This window comes from Polypterus senegalus, chromosome 3 (genome assembly GCF_016835505.1).
Source record: "Polypterus senegalus isolate Bchr_013 chromosome 3, ASM1683550v1, whole genome shotgun sequence".
Lineage (NCBI taxonomy): Eukaryota > Metazoa > Chordata > Cladistia > Polypteriformes > Polypteridae > Polypterus > Polypterus senegalus.
In genome coordinates, this window is record NC_053156.1 from 12,901,070 (window position 1) to 12,922,969 (window position 21,900).

General features: G+C 46.2%; 1 protein-coding gene across 1 annotated transcript in view; it reads right to left on the bottom strand.

Moving 5' to 3' along the window:
- Nucleotides 1–5,058: 5,058 nt before the first annotated feature.
- The window catches only part of LOC120524852 (5'-AMP-activated protein kinase subunit gamma-1-like), a 33,310-nt gene continuing 16,468 nt past the window's right edge, over nucleotides 5,059–21,900 (bottom strand). The window contains exons 5-12 of the mRNA XM_039746643.1: nucleotides 19,359–19,404; nucleotides 19,190–19,244; nucleotides 18,975–19,101; nucleotides 14,214–14,379; nucleotides 14,073–14,110; nucleotides 12,304–12,450; nucleotides 7,580–7,673; nucleotides 5,059–7,479 (exon numbers count right to left, since the gene is read on the bottom strand). Of these exons, the coding sequence (XP_039602577.1) occupies nucleotides 7,463–7,479; nucleotides 7,580–7,673; nucleotides 12,304–12,450; nucleotides 14,073–14,110; nucleotides 14,214–14,379; nucleotides 18,975–19,101; nucleotides 19,190–19,244; nucleotides 19,359–19,404 (690 nt within the window). The 3' untranslated portion in view covers nucleotides 5,059–7,462. The remainder of the gene's footprint in view (nucleotides 7,480–7,579; nucleotides 7,674–12,303; nucleotides 12,451–14,072; nucleotides 14,111–14,213; nucleotides 14,380–18,974; nucleotides 19,102–19,189; nucleotides 19,245–19,358; nucleotides 19,405–21,900) is intronic.

The window sequence follows — 21,900 nt, forward strand, 5'->3', positions numbered from 1 at the left end:
AGGGTCAAGCAAAATGGCAAACCGAGAACCCTGGGAGAGATGACATGTGTGTCAGCCAGACTGTGCAGAGCTCCCATGGAGACTCCGCTGGGGGTTTGCAGCCCACCACCGTTGGTAGGACGGTCCCCCGGGCACACAGTCATGTCCTTTTATCCCACCCTTTTCAGGGCCGTCCAGTGGAACAAAAAGGATTTGCCTTCCAAAACAAAAAAAGGCGCACGTCAGCAGGAGCGCGCAGGAGAGAAGAATAAACGAGGGTCCGCACGCGGTGGGCAGAGGGGTGACCACACTTTAGCCGGTTAGATGTGCTGTGGTTGCCGGTCTGCCGTCCTCCAGGGTGCAAATGCTACAAAGAAGCCGACCACCCCCAAGACCCGTCTTGGACACTCGGAGAGTCCAGAACTTTCTAAGCTGGCTGAACTTATTTGTCCAGAAGAGTCCAAATCAGCAGAATTGTCCGGTTGCCCAAAACTCTTTCAGGCGCTTTGAGTGTCCAATAATCCAAAATATTTTACAAGACTAGTAGATGATGGCACTCTGGAGTCATTCTGGCCACTAGCTCTTAACGTGGCAGCTGGCAGTGCCAGGTCCGCCTCAGCTACTACAAGAACTTAGCTGTTCAGAAGAACACAAGGCAGCAGAACTGTCCAGATATCCAAAACTCCTTCAATTGCTTTAGGGTCCAGCTCTCCAAAACCTGTAAGAGAACCCAGCTGTGTAAGCCCCTCTCAGGCACCAGGAGTGTCCAGCCATCCAGAACTTTCTAAACTGGTTGAACTTATTAATGCAGAACAATTGTTCAAGCTAGTAGAACTGCCCAGGTGCCCAAAACCTTTTCAGGTGTTTTGAGGGTCCAGCTGTCCAGAATCCTTTTAGTGCCTATTCCAATGGACAGGCCAACTTTAAGAAGTGTCCAGCTGTCCAAACTTATGCAAGACTAGTAGAAGATGGCTGTCTAGAATCATTCTGGCCACTAGCAATGGACAGCTGTCCAGGACTCTCTTAACTGCTTGCACCAGGAGTTTCCGGCCATCCAGAACTTTCTAAACTGGTTGCACTTATTAATGCAGAAGAATCGTCCAAGCTAGCAGAACTGCCCAGGTGCCCGAAACCATTTCAGGTGTTTTGAGTGTCCAGCTGTCCTAAAATCACTCCAGCAGCTGTCCAGAAACCCCTTAGTGCCTACACAACAGGACAGGGCAGCTTTAGGAAGTGTCCATCTGTCCAAAGTTCTGTAAGACTAGTCGAAGATGGCTGTCTTGAGTCAGATGTCCAGGACTATCCCAACAGGTGGAAAAAAAAACTGCCAGTCAGGTCCATCACGACAGCTGGCAGTGCCAGGACCTTCTGATCTACTAGAAGAACTTAGCTGCCCAGAAATACAGAAGACAGCAGAACCGTCCAGCTCTCCAAAACCAGTAAGAGAGCCCAGTGGTGTAAGCCCCTCTCAGGATTTAGGAGTATCCGGCCATCCAGAACAGGTTGAACTTATTAATGCAGAAAAATCATCCAAGCTAGTAGAATTGCCCAGGTGCCCAAAACCATTTCCGGTGTTTTGAGTATCCAGCTATCCAGAATCCCCTTAGTGCCTATCCTTAGTGGACTTTAAGGAGTGTCCAGCTGCCCAAAATTATGCAAGACAAGTAGAAGATGGCTGTCTAGAGTCATTCTGGCCACTAGCAAGGTCCAGAACCCTCTTAACCACCAGCCAGGCCCATCTGGGCAGCTGGAAATGCCAGAAACTTCTCAGCTACTAGAAGAACTTAGCTGCACTGAAGACCCCCAAATCAGCAGAACTGTTCAGTTGTCCAAATGCTATCCCAGATGCTTTCGGGGTCCAGCTCTCCAAACTCAGTTAAAAGACCCCGGCTGTGTAGGCCCATCTCAGCCACTTACCTGCTCAGCTGCCCAGCATGGCGCCAGACTGAATTAGAATCATCTTGGCCAAGAGCACCGGCCAGCTGTCTTCAAAGTCCTCAGCCAGTAGAAGAACCAAACTGCCTGGCACCACCTGAGACACCTGCTCATAGTGCCCAGCTGTCCACCCGCTGTCCAGACCCATGTGAGGTCACTTTGTATTCTCACATTGTGTATTGTGTCACACTGGCTATCTAAAAAAAAAGGTGGGGGGGGGGCAGGGTCACAGCTACTGAGGGGACAAAATTCAAGGGCACACAAAAGTGTCATAGCCCCCCAACAGAGAAAAGATTCAGTCCAGTATACGTATTGGGCCACTAAGCCCCACCTATAGCAGCATCCATAGAGCAAAACCCAAATGACGATCCCTGGTCTGATGTCCCAGCAGGAAGGAGGGGCGGACATTTTTAAGTAGTGGGCTGTCCGCTGGGAGCAATTATACCCACATTCCATTTTTATAAAAAATAAACGGGGACCCCACTGGTACCCCAAAGCCTTTATTGACTTTTTTCAACTTCAGAATTAATTTGATATTCGTGAGGAACGACAAACCAGGACAAAAACCAAGTTGGCCGGGAGAGCTGAGAGGGGCAGCAAGGCCTGCCTTGTAATTGGTGTAGTCGGTCAGAGGGGTCGCCTTTTGTAATTAGGGGCTCAGGATCCTGGCAGCACATGGCTCTCCACTTCACAATTCAGAAGAGGTGTGACTAACCGGTTGGCTATCTTGTGTCATGAGATACGGAGGTGATGCATGAAGGAGAGCTGTCAGAGGACACAATGTGTTCACATATAGGGCCCCCCGATCCCCCCCCCCAATTATGGGGATCTTTTATCGTCAACACAACGGCTGTTGTGAGAAAGTAATAACCCCCTTGGTGCCATGGGTCTCCACTGGACCCTCCCTCCACAGCCTTCTGCTTGTCACAGGCCCACCACCACATCCTCATGGGGTCCCATTCGGGACTTTGAGATGGCCGTCGCACAACTTGTCACGTGTCTGTTCTTCTTCACCCTTTTCTTGTGCCCACTTGTGTATGTTGGATCGATGATTCTGACTTGGAACGCTCGATTCCTTCCATGAGAGCGAGTTGTCCAGAGTCCACCCACCACCAGCGTACGACACGGCCACCCTAATGTGCTTGACCCCCTGGGAGGAGGGTCTTGCTGTGGATTGCACAAACTGGGGTCCACTTCAGCGACAAAGTCCCACGTTTGGCCATTTCGTTTGGCGGACCACCTCCAGGAATGGAAATGTTTGGAAGTGCCACCATGTTCTCAAGTTTTAGACAGTTAAATGCTGAAGTCTTATTAGGAAAAAGCTAAAGGTGAGATTTCTTTAGCCCCCCTAACCCCATTGCATATCTGGGTCATTTCATTTCTTCTAATGTACACTAAATGCTCTTTTTAATTAAATTCTTTTTAAATGTAAGTACAATCGAGTGTAATATGGAACAACAATGTGAAACCCTACGGTTCTGATACTTTTAATGGATAAAAACTGAACAGTTACCAGCGACATCTCTTCATTAAGACCAAGTCGGGCCACTGCACCCAGTCTCCCAGCAGATGGCGCTGTTCTGCAGAAATGAAATGAGGACGCTGGCATCAGGCATTCCCTTAAACCGTATAGCGTATTTCACACTCCGTGACGTATCCTTTGTGCCCGCCCACACGCTCCCATTTCCAACCCTTGACCCCTCCGTTCTCTCCATACCCGTGCCCTGGTGTGCGCAGGCGCAGCCTCAGCTTTACGGTTCCACCTTGGGCCTTGAAGGGGGGTCCTGCTGAAAGTGGCCCCCTGGTTTATTTTTTGTGACAAAACTTGCATCAACTTGTACACCTCGCTATTTTGGAGTAATTATTTGCGTGAATCGTGTCTGAATCCAGCAGGGGGCGCACACTCCCTGGGAACACCTTTGCTAGAGATTGCAGCTTCCGAAATCTATATATTGTCACCGGCCGAGGGAATATACAATCCACAAATTGAAATGGTGGGACACCCACTGGGATGCCCCTTTAAATGATGGCATGTCAAGGTGCAGGGTGGCTCAGTGCTCTGTTGAGCGGTCAGCATTTGGACAGCAGTGGCTGGCGTGTCGACCCGACCAGAATTGATCAGATGAAGAGAAGAGGAGCAATCATAAGGCGACAGCACCCCCCTGTGTACCAGAGTGGTATTGCGTAACTCTGATGGTGAACCTCAGGCACACATGGGTGACAATGTAAGTAAATAAAATGCTACACACCCTTCCCTAAAAACACGCTGGCAGTTCCAAGATGAAGAAAGGGAAACAACACTAAACAAAGGATACATTGCACTGCTTTCCATGTCAGCACGCACTGTGGCTAAAAACCTGAAGGAAGCTCCTGCCAAAGCACCATCCTGGTACCCTGGCACCCGCTATCGTCCACTTTGAAAGTGCAGGGAGGCTTTTTTTTTTTTAGGCACCGTCCATCAATGAGTTTCCATGTTTAGTGGTAATTTGGCTTCAAAATAAGAACATGCAGTTTCCAAATATGGGGTGCAATCTTCTGGCTGGCACAGCTTCAAGTGGCACACAGTAGCTGCTGCCCATGCTTGGATGGTGACAACATAATCCTTTTAAGAGGTTGCCATTTTAGCTCAGTGTCTCCCATCTCGTATTTATAGTTGACGTTCCTTTTTGCCCAACACTTTTCTATAATAAACTGCATTTTCCAAGTTGGCACCCAGCTTTGAAGCTGGTCCAGGTCTTTCTGAATTTTCTTCCTTAGTGTCTGCCATTGGCCCAGTTTTATTGTCATGTGCAAATTGCACCAGAATCGATTGTCATCAATATAAACATAATTACAGGCGTGTGAGGGACCCCCTAATGACCTCACTCCAGATCTGTACGCCGTTTGACCCTCCGCTTCACTGACTCGAGATGCGGATTTGTATGTTGTTACCCCCTCAATGTCTACCACGTTTGGGGTTGACGCTTAATCAACAGAGTGGGACGACGGACTCGCAGCATTTTGAAAGTCCAAGTCATTTCTGTCAACTGATGGAGCTGTCGGTTCAGACAACAACCTAAAAGACGACTGCCAGGATGCCCCCCTCCCCCATAACCCCATGCTGGCTGTTCTTTACAATAAGAAACAAATTACGACTACAAGCAGTTCCCAGAATTCTTAATGACACAGAAGAAAGATTTATTGGTCTGTAGGTCCCAGGATTCATTGTGTCTGCCTTCTTGAAGTCTTATTTGCAACATTGCAGTCCTCCTTGCGACTGCCTAATGACGGTTTATACGCTCACCGGCCACTTTATTAGGTACACCAGCTTGTTACCACAAATATCTAACCAGCCAATCACATGGCAGCAACTCGGCCTTCAGCCATCATGGAGAAGACCTGCTGAAAGGCAGGAAAAGGAAAGGAAACTGAAGTGACTTTGAGCGCGGCATGGGCATTAGTGCCAGACAGACTGCTGATCTACTGGGATTTTCACACACAACCAGTGAATGGTCTGGAAAAGGGAAAATATCAGTCAGCGGCAGCTCCCTGGGTGAAAATGCCTCATTGATGCCAGGGGAGAATGGCCAGACTGGTTCAAGCTTATAGAAAGGCAACAGGAACTCAAATAATCACTTGTCACACGCGAGAAGAGCATCTCTGCACACACAACACGTTGACCCTTGAAGCAGATGGGGGGCTACAGCAGCAGGAGACCACAGCGGGTGGCACTCCTGTCAGCTAAGAACAGGCAACCGAGGCGACAATTCACACGGCTCACCCAAGATTGGAAAAATGTTGCCTGGTCTGCTGCGTCTCGATTTCTGCTGTGATATTCGGATGGTGGGGTCAACAACATGAAAGCTGGGATCCATCCTGCCTTGGCTCAGCGGTGGATATTTTCACGGCACACTTTGGGACCTTTTCAGTACCAACTGAGCATTGTTTAAATGCCACGGCCTACCCGAGTGCTACTACTGACCATGTCCATCCCTTTATGACCACCATCTTCTGATGGCTCCTTCCAGCCTGATAACATGCCACGTGACAAAGTTCAGATCATCTCAAACTGATTTCTTGAACATGCCGGGGAGTTCACTGGCCTCCACAGTCACCTAATCTCACTCCTATGGCGCACACCTTTGGGATTTGGAGGAATGGGAGATCCGCATCATCGATGTGTAGGAGACACAAGCAGCAGCAACTGTGTGATGTCAACATGGGGCAAAACCCCTGAGGAATGTTTTCCAGCACCTTGCTGAATCGATGCCACCAAGAACTACGATAGTCCTTAAGCCAAAAAACGGGGTCCACCGCCGTCTGGCAAGGTGTACCTAATAAAGTGGCCGGTGAGCGTAGATGACGTCTTTTCATTTCTCTGTATACGACTGGTACAATCCCACCGGCTGCGGGGTTGTGATTGGTGTTCAGTGCTGTGAAATCTTGAAACACGTGCGACTCTTCTATTTTAAAATCTTTCAAACACGAGCAGAAATGTTTGCTTGGAAGACATATTTAGAGAGAGAGGAAAGACAGAAGGGGAAAAACAACAACAAAAAACAAAACGCTTTTACCGCCCACCAAAACATTGATGACAATCTGGGCATCAGGCCTTGTCATGTGTGCTCACGCTTTATAGTAAAATGTCACCATAAGATGAAGGGCACTTAGCACCTCATCCTCACAAGAGGCAGCTCAGCTGCAATGTGCTTTTAATTCAGCAGATGTAAATACACCAAGACTACCGTGCCAGTCAGAACTCCATGGCACTCACCTGTAGCCCTTTGATGGACACATGCACTCGGGCCCACCTGCCCGAATGTCTCTTGGGCTTTTGCTAGCACCAACCATCAATCACTGCCCAAGCGGGATGTCTTCACGAGACATACAGTATGCACATCACGCCAGCCATTTACCAGCTCAAAAAAAAAAAAACGTAGAAAAGCAAACCATGCAGCAGGCTGGCGTCAGTTTAGCATTTGGGGCCTGAATCATGGCAGGGCCGGGCATTCCAAAATTGAACAGGAAAAGGGACAGCCAATTATGAAATCGCGGTGGCGTCGATTGGCAACGACTTTGGTTTAACACTTTAGGAAAACAATCACAGCCTCAGAAAGGCTCACCTTTTTGACCCACTCCAGAAAAGCAGCCTGGGCAGTCCACATCAGAACTTGAAGAGCAAGCACTTGCAGGCTCAACAGGTCAAAATCGTATCTGAAGAATGTCCAACATGCCCAAGTCTTGCCAAACAGGTGGATTGTTCTGCTCTTTATACCTTGGTTTCCAAACCAAGGCACCCCCCTTCAAAGTGCCAACCTGACACTGAAAACCGTGAATGTGCCCAATAATCCTGTTCTGCCAATGGAGCTGCTGCATGCTAACATGAGAATGTCAGGACTCAAAGAGGGGCATGTGGTTTCTTTTCAACAAAGGGTCATTGGAAAAATCCAAGTTATGATGGGTTTGGAGATGTTTCTGCAGCTCTAGCAGCAGGACAGGCAGACAGGATGCAGGGTCCACAAGTCAAAGGCATCCTAATTTATCCTACAAGGAAGCAAAGCACGATGGCTCAATCACTCTTCTCTCCTACAGAAAAGGAAATGAGAGAACGGACTTTGAAGAACCAGGACAAGGCCAACCGAGGAGCAAAAGCATTTTAGTGCAGCCAGTAGAGGGGGACTCTTACCTCCAGCTGTGAGAACAAGGGCTTGAAGGATGTCCGACAGGGAGACGATACCCTTCACAACTTCGTGTTCATCAACCACCACCAGCCTGTGCACCTGAAGAGTGAAAAACCAATAAAGGGAGAAGGTGGGAGTACAGAAGCCAGGGAATAACTGACAGGAAGGGTGGGCTAGTAGGGTGGAATAACAGTACACAGTGGGTATAGAAAAGAATCCCTCCTGCTTTGAAATATTCCCATTGTTTTGCTTTACACCCTTAAATTAAAACACACAAACTAATTTTTCTTCCCAGCTTTACTTACTCAATGCCACCTCGAACATCCAAGTGAAAGAAATCACAGCTACAGTTCAGAAAAATGATTAAAAAACAATCAAACACAAGAAATCCTGAGATGAATAAAGGACCCCCCCCAATGTCAATGTCATTTTGTTGACCCCCTTTTGCTTTAATGACAGCCTTGAGTCTGTTGATTCTTCTCTATCAGCTTTGCCCATCTAGACTGAGCTCACTCAATGTTTGCCCCCCACTCTTCTTTACAGTTTAACTGTTCAAGTTCGCTCATATCGGATGGTGAGCGTTGGTGGTCTGCTATCTTCAGATCTTTCATTTTCACTGTGATTTAGGTCTGGGCTCTGACTGGCTACACCAGGACATTCACGTTTATCTCCTTCAGCCACTGGGTGGTCCATTTTGCTTTGTTCTTCAGGTCGTTGTCGTGTTGAAAGGTGAACAGAATAATTCTGCCCATCTTCAACTTTCTGGCAGAGGGTAGCAGGTTTTCCTCCAAAATTTTATGGTATTCTGCCCCATCTATTTTTCCTTCTACCCTAATGAGAGCCCCAGGCCCCCCACAAGAAGATGCTGCCCCCTCCATGCTTTACTGTCAGTATGGTGTGTTGTGGATGGTGAGCTGCATTGGTGGACCGTTTGGTGTTGAGGCCAAGTAGTTTGATTTTGGTCTCCTCTGACCAGAAGACCTTTTTCCACGGCATCAGAATCTTCAAGGTGCATTCTGGGAAAGCTCAAACGAGCCTCAATGTGGCCTTTCTTGAGAAGTGTGACGCTCCTGAACAAACCACAATGGTGGAGCGCTTGTGAAATTGTTGTCACCTGCACACCATTAATGACCACTCTTTGCCATCAAATCCTGTAACTCCTTCAAAGTGGCCATTGACCTCTCGGTCGCCTCTCATCAGTTTCCTCCTTGCTCTTCCATCCAGTTTGGAGGATCGAGGAAGGGTCCTGGTAATGCCAAACGCTTCTTTATGATGATAATTCATCATACTAACTATTCATGGTGGCTCTAAAATCCGTACTGACCCCTACTCTCTCGTTTCTTTTTCCGGTTTCTCTGTGGTGGCGGCCTGCGCCCCCACCAACCTACTCAAAGCACCATGATGCCCCTGCATTGATGGACTAAAAGCCAGAAGTCCACGTGATCATCATCATCAAGTCCTTCCGTGAAAACCATAAATACAAAGAGTACTGTTTCATTTATGTTAGGTAGATTGCCCAGAGGGGACTGGGCGGTCTCATGGCCTGGAATTTTATTTTTTCTCCGACCGTCTGGAGTTTTGTTTTTTCTGTCCCCCCCCCAGGCCATTGGACCTTACTCTTATTCTATGTTAATAAATGTTGACTTGTTTTATTTTCTTACTGTGTCTCTTATTTTTCTATTCTTCATTATGTAAAGCACTTTGAGCTACATTCTTTTATATGAAAATGTGCAATAGAAATAAATGTTGTTGTTGTTGATGGACTTTACTGAGCTCCTTGGGATTGATGAAGACTTTGAGATTTTTTGTCTCCATCTCCTGCCTGATGTCTGTCCACAACTCATAGCTGAGATCTTTTCAAAGTGACTTGTCACCCACAGTCCGTTGTTTGCTGTCAGTTGCTCTACCAAGCAAGGCAATGAATGGACCAGTAGCAGCTTCACTAATCCCACTCATTACAACTGATCACCAGTGGAAACCGCAATGGAAATGGTGGGCACTGACACCCGAGTGAGTTTGGGCTGGGCCTTTATTAATCTCAGGATTTCTTATTTTTGATTTTTTTTTTTAATTTTTCTGAACTGCAGCGGTGATGTAAGTAAATAGATGTAAGTAAAGCTGGAAATATTTTTGGTTTGTGTGTTTTCATTTAAGGCTGTGAAAAGGAGAGGATTCTTCTCTATACTCACTGTAAGTTTAATATGTCACTGTACTCTGTGCAAATATATTTTAGAAAATCTGCCTTTTTCTACTCACGTGCACAGTTGACACAGAGCCAGACTGAGAACAGGGGGTTCACCATACTGAACTGCTAGGCAAGCATTATAAAGACAAGAAAACTGGTATATGGGCAGTCAGACTGAGGACTGCTATATACGGTTTTTGTCTGTCAAAGTCAGCATGAAACTGTCTGCTTTTCCCTTGTTTGGAATGGCATGATTCACCTACAGGGGGGATTGAGCCTGCAAGTAAAGAAAGAGTATAAAACTTTGGAACATTGCCCGGCCCACCTTTGAAGCCGACAGACGGATAGGAGACAGCGTCATCCGATCCTGAAAATCCTTCAAACCGCAGCAGTGAAAATGGCAGACTCTACACATCAGGCCCCCACTCCTGAACTGGGTTCATGCCATTGGCTTCCTTCATCTGTAATGCAGCGTAAGCCGTCATTAAACAAAGCTAAGTTATTTCTCCTATGTGATTTCTTACAGCCATATCAGTAAGGGAGGGGTATCGCCTTTTTATATTATATCTATATAGATTAGAGTTATGCAACACGCCGCCGTTACAAAAGAACTCATTCCCAGGGAGCTAATGCCCCCTTGCTGGATACATGGGGTTGAAAATCATTTTGGGACTGCAAGCACCATATTAAAAAGCAGTCTGCAGTCTACTTTGATTACAAGTTTGTGTTCAGATGGACTGCGATGATCAGAAAATGAACACTCTGGACAGAAGGCAGCGCTGTGAAGCTCTGATGAGTGGGCACTGTGGACAATCAACTGCCAGACAGTGTTCAGAAGCCATTAAAAGGAGGCTTACAGAATGTCACGTTATGTAGTGAACCAGGCTGTCAATCCTACCGCACATCTCACACTATCCTCACTCATATCCTGCACAACCCTCACAAACTTTTCTGCTACTCCCGACTTCCTAACGCAGTACCATACCTCCTCTCCTGGCACCCTGTCTAACAAGTCAAGTCGAGGAGCATGCACTGGTGCCAACTACACAGCAAAACAACTCGGGATCCCAGTTGCCAACCCCCAGGCAGACACGCAGTCTAGTCCTACCCTCCGGAAATGACCCTCCATCTGCCACAGCCAGGTGTTACGTGGGCGACCCCTTGGCCTGGTCCAGCCACTTGGGTCCCCAACAATGAGGATCTTACAAGCTGGATCACATGGCCGTAGTGCCATAACTGACGCTCCCTCACAATGCAGGGACTCCATGAGCAACACAAAGTCAAACCAACGGTTCCCAAGGATTTTCCGGAGACACAGTACCAAAGGAGTCCCGTCTTTGTCTCAAGTCACTGGATAGCGTCCATGTCCCAAAACCATATAGTAAGACAGAAAGCAACAGGACTCGAAAGACTTGGACCTTCGTCCTTTTGCAGAGATATCGGGAGCGCCACACACCCCTTTTCCAGCAACCTCATGACCCCCCCCATGTTCTCCCAATCCGTCTACTGACTTCAATGAATGTCACTGCCAAGGTAAGTAAACCTCTCAACGAGGTCGACACACTCTGTCTGCAAACAGACACACTGCTGATGGCCGTGCCCAAGAGGTCAATAAAGGCCTGGCTCTTTGGTTTTTATCAGGACCCTCACAAGCCCAGACACTCCGACTCCTCACTCAGTCTCTCGAGCACCCCGATCAGAGCCTCCATTGACTCCGCGAAGATCACAGCATCGTCAGCAAAGTCAAGATCCGTGAATCTTTCTTCACCAACAAATGCCCCACAGCCACTGGACCCCACGACCTTGCCCACCACCCAGTCCATACAAGCACTGAACAGAGTAGGAGCAGAGAAAACTCCCATGACGATCCCCAGAATCAACTGGGGGAAAACGCTGACGTCCTGTCTAACGTTCTCTCTAAATCCACAAACACGCAATGCAATTCCTTCTGACCTTCTCTGTACTTTTCCGCCAACACTCTCATTACATCTGTAGTACTCTTTCCTGGCATGAAACCATATTGCTGCTCACAGATCGCCACCACTGCTCTCAGCCTAGCATCCATTACTCTTTCCCTTAGTTTCATAGTGCGGCTGATCAACGTTATATGCCTGTCACTACTGCACATCTCCCTTATTCTCTCATACTACTTCTCCACTCCTCAGGCAAAATGTTGTTAAATAGTCTAATTAGAAACTCTACTGCCATTTCACCTAAACATCTCCATGCCTCCACTGGTATTATGGTCCGGACCTACAACTTTTCCACTTTTCATTCTCTTCACAGCTTCCCTCATTTCATCCTTGCTGATCCCCAGGACTGTGATTTACTAATCTCTCATTTTCTATATTCATAAGTTCTTCAAAGTACTCCTGTCACCTTTTCAGCAAATTTCCATCTGCATCCTTTATCACCATAACCACTAAAAACTTAAATAACTCCCGATAATTCTTTGAAACACACCACTTGGCATGTTAGTATTTTGAAGAACGTGTAAAACAGCCGGTGGCGTTCACAACAGAGAGTTGTGTGTGAATTCTGTACCTCTGCCTCTACAAGGCGGCCAATGATAGTCTCCAATGTTTCATGGCGGTAACACTTGAGGACACCTTCAAAGTACTGCGAGCGATGCTGAAGAGCTTTAGTCACCGTTATGTCCAGGTTGTTGTAGGTCTTCTCTGCAGCCAGATTCTACATCATTTAAAAAAATAAAAAAAAAGTTTGTGCGTCATCATGAGCTCATCATTTACATACCGACTTCTTCCTAAATGGATTTGAGGCCAAAGATAAGCAAAAAGGGAACACTCTGGTTTTCTAGGACACTTGAACTCGAGTACTAGGCAGGAATTTCACTTTATAGAATAAACACTTGCTGCTAAAAGAGAGCAAAGATCACTCTTAATAATACGACATGTCATGGGTCCTGTATAGAAGCCCCATGTTTACGGTCATTCACACCCATGCCTGTATAGAAAGGCGGTAATATAAAAGAATGTCTGGATTCTTTGGGTGGTGGTTTTGGATGTCCTCCTGGTTTCAGCCCCATACAATAGACATCACAAAGATGGGCTACACCAGGAGTCAACTAGAAAGAATGGCCCAGGATAGAAATCTCTGGAGATCTACCTTTGGTGGCCCATACCCCAGAAGGGGTGGAGGGCATAAGTAGGTAAGTAATATAAAGAATATGACAGAGAGCGAATGGTCATGAGGTGCGGTCCCTGGTGGTGCAAATGAGTGGAATCCTTGGTGTACCATTGTGGAGCAGCTTTGGGGTGTCAATGAGGTGGCCACAGGATCACGCATCCACATGCAGACACACACAGTCTGGCCAATTGTCTCTCTGGCACTCCAGGGTGCGTGATTAGGCACCTGTGTATACCAACATTTAAAAAGGAGAGGCTGGACGATAAGGAGAAGCGAACTTCAAGGCAAAAATCACTGGAGTAAGTAAGTTGCAGACGAGGAGTGGCAGTGGCACTCCAAGGTGGGTGTATGTGGAGCTTTAGTGTAAGACTGGGGACTTGGATTGACCGTCCCGATGTCCAGTAAGTGTGACACAGTGTATGGGATGATGGAGGGCTGGCGAGGCACGTCTCAGCCAAAGCTGTAGAGGGCTGGTGGGATTGGAGATGGTGAATGGTGACTGCAGTGGACCCACCAGGTTGAACTGAGAGAAAGAGAGGCCCTCATCTGACAGAGGAGCCCAACCTGATCCCATGAAGCATTTCTAAAAGGGATTTTTTTTTTTTTAGTATTTATTGACTGTTTTAAACCCCTACAATTACACTTTTTTGTGATCAACTTTTTATTCAACAAAAACAAATTGACAAGAATGAATGGACACAACATACCAAATAACCCAACCAACTCACTCCCACCCAGCTTCAATGCCTTATTACCGTCTGCACAGCTCTTTTTTGCTTTAATAAATATGCACTTTGACTTTTCAAAACTGCTTGTTGTTTCTCACTCGCCACTGTGCCCATCTTGTTACAAAATACTAGGGGTCACGTGGATGGTTACCACCTGGACATTGACCCCCAGACACTAATGCATTTGTGTATATAAACGTATTACGCTAACCCACAGCTCTGCCAAGTTTTGGTTAGTAAATCCCCAAACCTGACTAGAGAAATAAGACGTCCAGTTACAATAATAAGCGTGCATTTAGCAGACTGGCAAATATAAAGCCATACCCACCATTGCAGTCCTAAATGAACCGAGACAGCATTTGGGCTCTAAAACCTGAAAGGTGGCATGCTGTGCAAAAAGTATCAGGCTACAACAACACAAAACGTGTTTATACTCACAATGACATCAAATTTAGAGTAAATATCCACCACTCGTCCTGAAAGAGACAAGATAAAGAGGTGCGTTTCATCATGGCCCTGCTGCCACATGTATTCACCGTTCAGACTCCCGCCGTACACTCGTGCAGAGCGGACCCTTACCAGACTCGTCTACTACGGGGAGAGCCGACACGCGTTGTTCCACAAAGATGCCCAGTGCTGTGTAAAGGGGGGTTTTGGCATTCACCACCGCAATCTTGTCAAAGGTGCCAATGTTGAGCTCTTCGAGTGTCTTCTTCATAAACTCTGGCTTAGGCATCTCGGAGATCTGCCACAAGAGAGACAGCAAGCATTAGAGTTTAATGGTTGGGTACAGCAGATGCGTTTGTGATTTCATGGAGCAGCAAAACTTACACATTTCTTTTATGTGTAAAGGGCAAAACTGTAGAAACGGAGATGGAGTCCTTATAGATGAAGTACAATAAAAGTTAATAAATTATACAGAGGAAACAAAAAACAAATATGGAGACTGTGCCTAGTAAATACAACCCACTTTACAAACAAGATGAGGCAATTCAGGTCATCAAAGGGCCGACAAATTTAGAATATTTAAATTAAAAATAGGTAAATAATCAAATACATTTGAAGTGATATTTACGATTTAATGTGCTTTTTAATAGTTTATTATTGAGGTAACGGCTACACTGATGGCCACAAAAAGAACACGCACAAATAGCAAAAAAAAAAAACCCAAGTGATACTCGGGCAACTGTTATTTAAATACAAGAGCAATCAAAATCCCAAGCATGTGCACCGCTGGCCTTTTGTCAGTCTAGTACCGACAGCAGGGTACAAAAGTCTATCCACTAAAGCAGCCAGAAAAAGGAGATGTAATCCATACAAGCCACAGACATTGGCGCTGTATTTTTCTACAATCATTCATTAATTTTCCAGGTCATGATGGCAATAGCCTTAGCAGCGCAGCCCATACGTCCCTTTCCCCGGCCACACTTGACAAGTTGTGCTGTGGGATCCCAAGGTGTTCCCCGGCCCTCTCGGTGATATAATCCACCCAATGAGCCCTGGTTCTTCCCTGGGGTCTCCGATTAGCGGATTGTGCCCAACAGACCTCCACAGGGTGGCTTCCAGGGGGCACCTGTACCATAACCACCTCAGTTGGCTCCTCTCAAGGCAGTGGGTCAGCAGCTCTGCTCTAAGCTTATCTTGATATCTGTGGTTCTCACCCTCCTTCTACGCGAGAGCCCCATCCACACTGCAGGGAAAGCTCATTTTGGCCACTTGTATCCGCGATCTCATCCTTTTAGGCATTACCCAAAATTCATGACCATAGGTTAAGGGTAAGGATGTAGATCGACGGGTAAACCGTTCTGGCTCTGCTCCTTCTTCACCACTACAGATTGGCATCAAAATATCTCAAGTTTTTGTGCATTTGCAAATCATGAAGCGCTTATGACACTGCTCGGAAAACTCATGTTTAAAATGAAGGGAATTAGACCAGTGGATTGAGACGGCGACTTTAAAATGAGGTCATCAGGAACACGGGGACACGGCTGGAAACTTGTGAAGGGGAAATTTGACATTAGGAAGTTTTTCTTTACACAAAGAACGACAGACACTTGGAATAAGCGGCCAAGTAGTGTGGTGGACAGGAGGACTTTAGGGACTTTCAAAACGCAACTTGATGTTCATTTAGAAGAAATAAGTGGACATGACTGGCGAGCTTTTGTTGGGCTGAATGGCCAGTTCTCGTCCAGATTGTTCTAATGTTGTAATAAAAAAGTGTTTCCAAAGGTAAGAAGAGCCAACATCTACTCCTACAGACAGGGCTTTGCGCTGGATGAGTTTAAGATACAGTCAGCCCTCAACTTTCGAGGGATTTACACTCTTAGGAAACAACACAAATGTGGAAGACGTGAATGTGAGCTCACTGAGCCTATGGGAAATAAGGGGGAAAAAATAGGAGCAAAGGTTCCCACAACCACCAAAAAAGTCCTCTTGCATTAGATTGCTCACAATACACTTTTCTGCATAGAATTATTTTTAATATGCACTTTTCATAACATAGGAAGTGTGAAATAAACCATAAACTGCAGTCCACAAAATAAGATTGGTAACATGTAAAACATTTATTCATGACAAGAACTTCTTAGAATTTGGGGAGCTTATGTGAAAATAGTCGCTGCTATCGGAAGACACCAAAGCTGGCGAGGTCTTGACACTTCAGACACACTGACCATTGTGGAATGCAGATGACGCTGGAAACTGTGAAGGGTAATTCATGTCAGCGATACCTGCTTCGTGTGGACCACGAAGATGTTTAAGGGTCTCGGGTATATGGAAGCAGAGCAGAGGCAAGCAGATGTTTAACCATCGTCGAATGCAGCCTCCATGTCTCTAGCCAGCTGGTTGCAGTCGATAGCAACTGCCAACATTCAGCATGAGCTTCGTCAAACACCTTTATCTTCTCAGGGGGCTTCTCACAAACTTTGCACGCTTTTGTGGCATAATTTCCTTCCAAAATAAATTCACAAGGTGTTCTTTACAAGAGCAGAGGTGAAGAAATTGGGTAAAACACCTATTAGGATAGGGCAGCACGGTGCCTCGCAGTAAGGAGACCCGGGTCCTCCCTGCGTGGAGTTTGCATGTTCTCCCCGTGTCTGTGTGGGTTTCCTCCCACAGTCCAAAGACGTGCAGGTTAGGTGCATTGGCAGTCCTGAATTGTCCCTAGTGTGTGCTTGGCGTGTGTGCCCTGCCTGGGATTTGTTCTTGTGTTGCGCCCTGTGCTGGCTGGGACTGGCTCTAGCAGACCCACATGACCCTGTGTTGGGATATAGTGGGGACACTGACTAACTGACCAATTAGGACAGGTCACTTCCCGGGTCCTCCCTGCGTGGAGTTTGCATGTTCTCCCCGTGTCTCTGTGGGTTTTCTCCAGATGCTCCGGTTGCTCTGAGGCTGGGGATCTGCAGTGGCAATCGGAAGGTTGCCGGTTCGAATGCTCGAATGCCGTAAATGCCAATAGGGACTCTGTTCTGTTGGGCCTTTGAGCAAGGCCCTTAACCTGCAATTGCGGAGCGCTTTGAGTAGTTAGAAAAGCGAAATATAAATGCAAAGAATTATTATTAAAAGAAGGAATTATATTAGCAGAGTAGCCAGCCCAGCAGGTCACAAATGCAGTGTCATCTGTAAGGACCGTTCCATCAGCCGCCCTGACTGCGACTCTCCGAGGAACAGATTCAGATGTGCGTAATGCTTCGATTCCTCTGTAAGCAGGACGTGGGTCGCTAGACCACAGATGGTGTGTCACTTGCTCACAGATTCCTCTAACAAACGCCTCTTTATCTGCCCTCAGAGCCCGGTACAGACCAGAGTTGTCATTGAACCTTGCGCTGTGACTCCTCTCGATAATGTCCAGGGTGCCCTGTGAGATGAAACACCTCCTTCTAGGAACACCGGTAACACCAACACAACCCTCAGCAACCTTCAGGGTCTTGTCATGGAAGGTCTCCCACATCACATTAAGATCGGCAGTCGCAACCAAATCTGCAAGTTCCTCACACAAACTCCGTGCAAACTCATTAGAAACAGCCTGGTTTTGGAGTCTGGCCAAGTCAGGCCTCATTCTCCTAGTAGAAGGAAACCCACTGGACCTAAGCTGGATCTTCAGAGTAGCAACAAGTAGTCTGTGGTCAGAATTCACAAACTGGGCCCTTCTGTAGATCCTACAGTTTTGCAAGAGCCTCCAGCATCTGCCCACAAAGATGGGACTGATCTCCTTCACCGCAACACCAGTACTTGGAGTACCAAGTCCAACGATGGGGCACAGGGTGCGGGAACCAGAATCCAGCGATCTGCGGCCCCTGACCTTTTGCAAAGTCAAGGAACATAGAGCCACTTTCACCATGGTCACCAGATCCATGGGGACCGACGTAATCCTCATAGTCAGCCCTGTCAGTACCAGTGGTCAAACTGAAGTCACCCATGACCATCACCTCATGGGCTCCTATCAACCACCAAGCAAAGTTGCAAATAAAATGTCTCCCTCACCGTGGTCGGAGCATACACCAAGACAACAGACAAGGCACCCAGGGAGTGCCGTAATTGGAGTCTCACAATACGCTCGTTGAAAGGAGTGACGTCGGACACCATCAGAAAGAGCCGATCTGCCACAACAACGGCTACTCCCTGAGTATGACAGCTATCAGAGCCACCAGACCAATAAAAGGTGTACCCACCTACAGAGATCTGGCAAGTTCTAGGTCTGCACAACTCAAGAGAGTGCCACCACTGAAAGTTTACGCAGCTCCTCCGACGGCAGAGGAAGACGATCATCATTCTAGAGAGACAAGACGTTCCATGCGCCTACCCAGATAGGCCGCCTTAATTTGGGACCAGAGTGCTGCCATGCAGCGGGCGACGCTTCAGCACCACACCAGTTCTGGACCCGACGGGCTCTCCTACGGTCTGGAATTTTCTGGGTATGCGGCTCCAGAGGGCTTCCCCATCCCCCTTCATGATGCGAGCAGCCTTCCTATAGAAGGCTACAGCAGAGCTAGTCCCGCGGAGAGCAAAAGGGAGTCCATTCTGTCGTCTCGGAGCTGTGTGAAGTTTGCCAATCCTGCCACCAGCCCCCATGATTTCCCTGTAAGTTGGAGAACCACTTACAGGGCCGGATGCAGCTTAACGTTAGAACGTCAATGCACCTTTTACTGTGAAGTTTTCTCAAATAATCATATTCAAATATTGACATTAGACAAACAGTACAGACATGGCGGGGGAAAAAAAAAGTGGAGCAGCAACATCAGTGTCATGTAATCTTACTGGTGACGGAAATATGACAAATCCTCCCCCTTTCAAGCTGCCAAGCTGACCCCCTTCCTACCCGCAAGACTCGATACTTACAAAGAGTTTGAGAAACTTCAGGATGCGCTTGTGCGTGAGGATGTACAGGGTGTTCCCCGTCAGAGGGTCGATTACAGGCAAGCGATGAATCTTGTTCTTAATTAGGGACGACACAGCATCGTAGAGGCTGAGAAGGCAAGGGAAGGAAAGACTTGTTAGGCCGTGCATTCATTTTTTATTTTAATTTGCACTAGACTTGGGGTCACAGAGCTAACCTTGCGTTAGGCGAGATGCTGACAAGAGGCTTGGAGGAGTCTTGTAGGTACAGCTCTGTAGGAGAGGGGGATATTGGGATCATTTTTCGAAAGCAGAGCTTTAAAAACAGACTCCCGTTATCTTGTTACAAATGCACAGAGGCGTCTGAAGAAATTAAAAGCTGCTCACCTCTCCAGGTTTCAATCTTGTGCTCCTCCAGTTCATAGATCTGAACCTGCAAAGCAACAGGGAATTGTAATTGAAGAGTATTAAAAAAAAAACATCTCCGAGAGATCTCGCTATTTCATTTTGGGCAGGAGGATATCCAGGAGGCCAGTGGAGTGGAGTGTAACCTGGTCAATGACAGGAGTCGGCCCACATGGACGAGTGGATTTCCAGTAAGACAGACAGACTCATTTCGCTATTGGCAGCCAAACCGTGTGGTTATTACAGAAACATTTAAGATGTTTAAACTCGGCCAAAAAGCTTTGGAACAAAACCACTCAGAATAGCCGACTAAGCTGCTTAGCCACATAAATCCCCTGAAGCACATCAACATTACAGTAAAACCTTGGACTTCGAGTAACTTGGTCTGCAAGTGTTTTGCAAGACGAGCTAAAATTTGTAATACATTTGAACCAAACCAAATGAATACGTTGGTCACATTGGTTGATTGCCTGCAGTTGAATTCATGAAAGACTGAGGTACTAATTGTTGCTTCTCCTGTTCTTTATTCTGAGATTATCTTAAAATTATCTTCTGTTATTAAGTCGAGTTTACGTAACCTTGAGGTTATTTCTGACCAGTCCCTGACTCTTGATTCATATGTTAGATCGGTCATCCACTCGTGTTTCTTTCACTTCAGTAATCTGTCTAAACTAAGAAATGCTATTTCAAAATCATAATTGGAGATGCTTGTTCATTCTTTTATTTCCTCACGGCTTGATTACTGTAACGCTCTCTATGCGGGTCTCCCTCGCGTCATCAGTTAGTCCAAAATACAGATACCAGGCTTATAACTCGCACCAGCCGGAGTGATCCCATCACCCCCATTCTGCACACCCTGCACTGGCTCCCAGTGTTTTATAGAAATCATTTTGAAGTTTTGGTACTTTACTTTCAGAGCTGTGCATGGACAAGTTCCCGAGTACTGAGAAAGAAGAAACATTATTAACTATAATGATTATAAGCAGTTACCTCACAAATACCAAGGACTGTGTTTTGTATTAATCATGCTGCAGAGAGTTATATGATTTATTACTTCTATATGATGTGTTCTTCATTTAGGTAGAAAAAGAATTAAGCATGTGCACAGAATAAGGGACTAACTTGCATTCTGTTAGTATCAAGAGGTCAGCATTTTCTCATAAAAGAACACCCTGTGATATTATAAATCAGTGTGACACTTTCCGAATTCTTGCTTAAAACTCTTTGTGCATACAGTGATCCCTCGCTATATCGCGCTTCAACTTTCGCAGCTTCACTCGAAATATGCATCACTGATTTTTTTGGAGGTTCGCGGATTTCTGCAGACAATGGGTCTTTTAATTCATGGTACACGCTTCCTCAGTTGCTTTGCCCAGTTGATTTTATACAAGGGACACTACTGGCAGATGGCTGAGAAGCTACCCAATCAGAGCACGTATTACGTATTAAATAAAACTCCTCAATGATATACGATATGCTTCCCGTGCAGCGCTTCGCATACTTGGAAAGCCTGAACAGCACATATTGATTTTTGATTGCTTGCTTTTCTCTGTCTCTCTCACTCTCTCCGACATTCTCTGCTCCTGACGGAGGGGCTGTTCGCACACTGGACTAGAGGATACGGACACTCCTCTAAAAAATGCTGAAAGACTACCTTCACATTGTAGCTGCTTTGTCTGGCGGTGCCTTGCATACCTAAAAGCCCGAATAGCCCTATTGATTTTTGATTGTTTGCTTTTCTCTCTCTCTGAAATTCTCTGCTCCTGACGGCGCTCCTTTGAAGAGGAAGATATGTTTGCATTCTTTTAATTGTGAGAAAGAACTGCAATCTCTGTCTTGTCATGGAGCACAGTTTAAACTTTTGACTAAAGAGTGTTGTTTCAGGTCTAGAGGGCTCTAATAATGTTAGAAAATGTATTTAGGTCGTAAACAGGTTTTCTATGCTTTAACTGCGAAAATATTCAATTTATAAATAAAGAATCCTACTTCACGGAAATTCATTTATCGCGGCAGTCTGGAACGGATTAACCGTGATAAACGAGGGTGGACTGTATTTCTTAAAACTGTGAGTGCTCTGCTCACCTCTGTATCTGAAAGAAGCACTGTACACATTCCAATTCAGGGAGTCGCAAGCTATTAAAACTATGTATAAACTCAAAATGAACTGCCATATATACATACGTGTGTGTGTGTGTGTGTGTGTGTGTATGTGTATATATATAAATAAATAAATGTGTGTGTGTGTGTGTGTGTGTATGTATGTGTGTGTATATATATATATATACACACATATACATATACACACACATATACATACATATATACATACATACGTACATACATACACACACACATACACTCACCTAAAGGATTATTAGGACCACCATACTAATACGGTGTTTGAACCCCTTTCGCCTTCAGAACTGCCTTAATTCTACGTGGCATTGATTCAACAAGGTGCTGAAAGCATTCTTTAGAAATGTTGGCCCATATTGATAGGATAGCATCTTGCAGTTGATGGAGA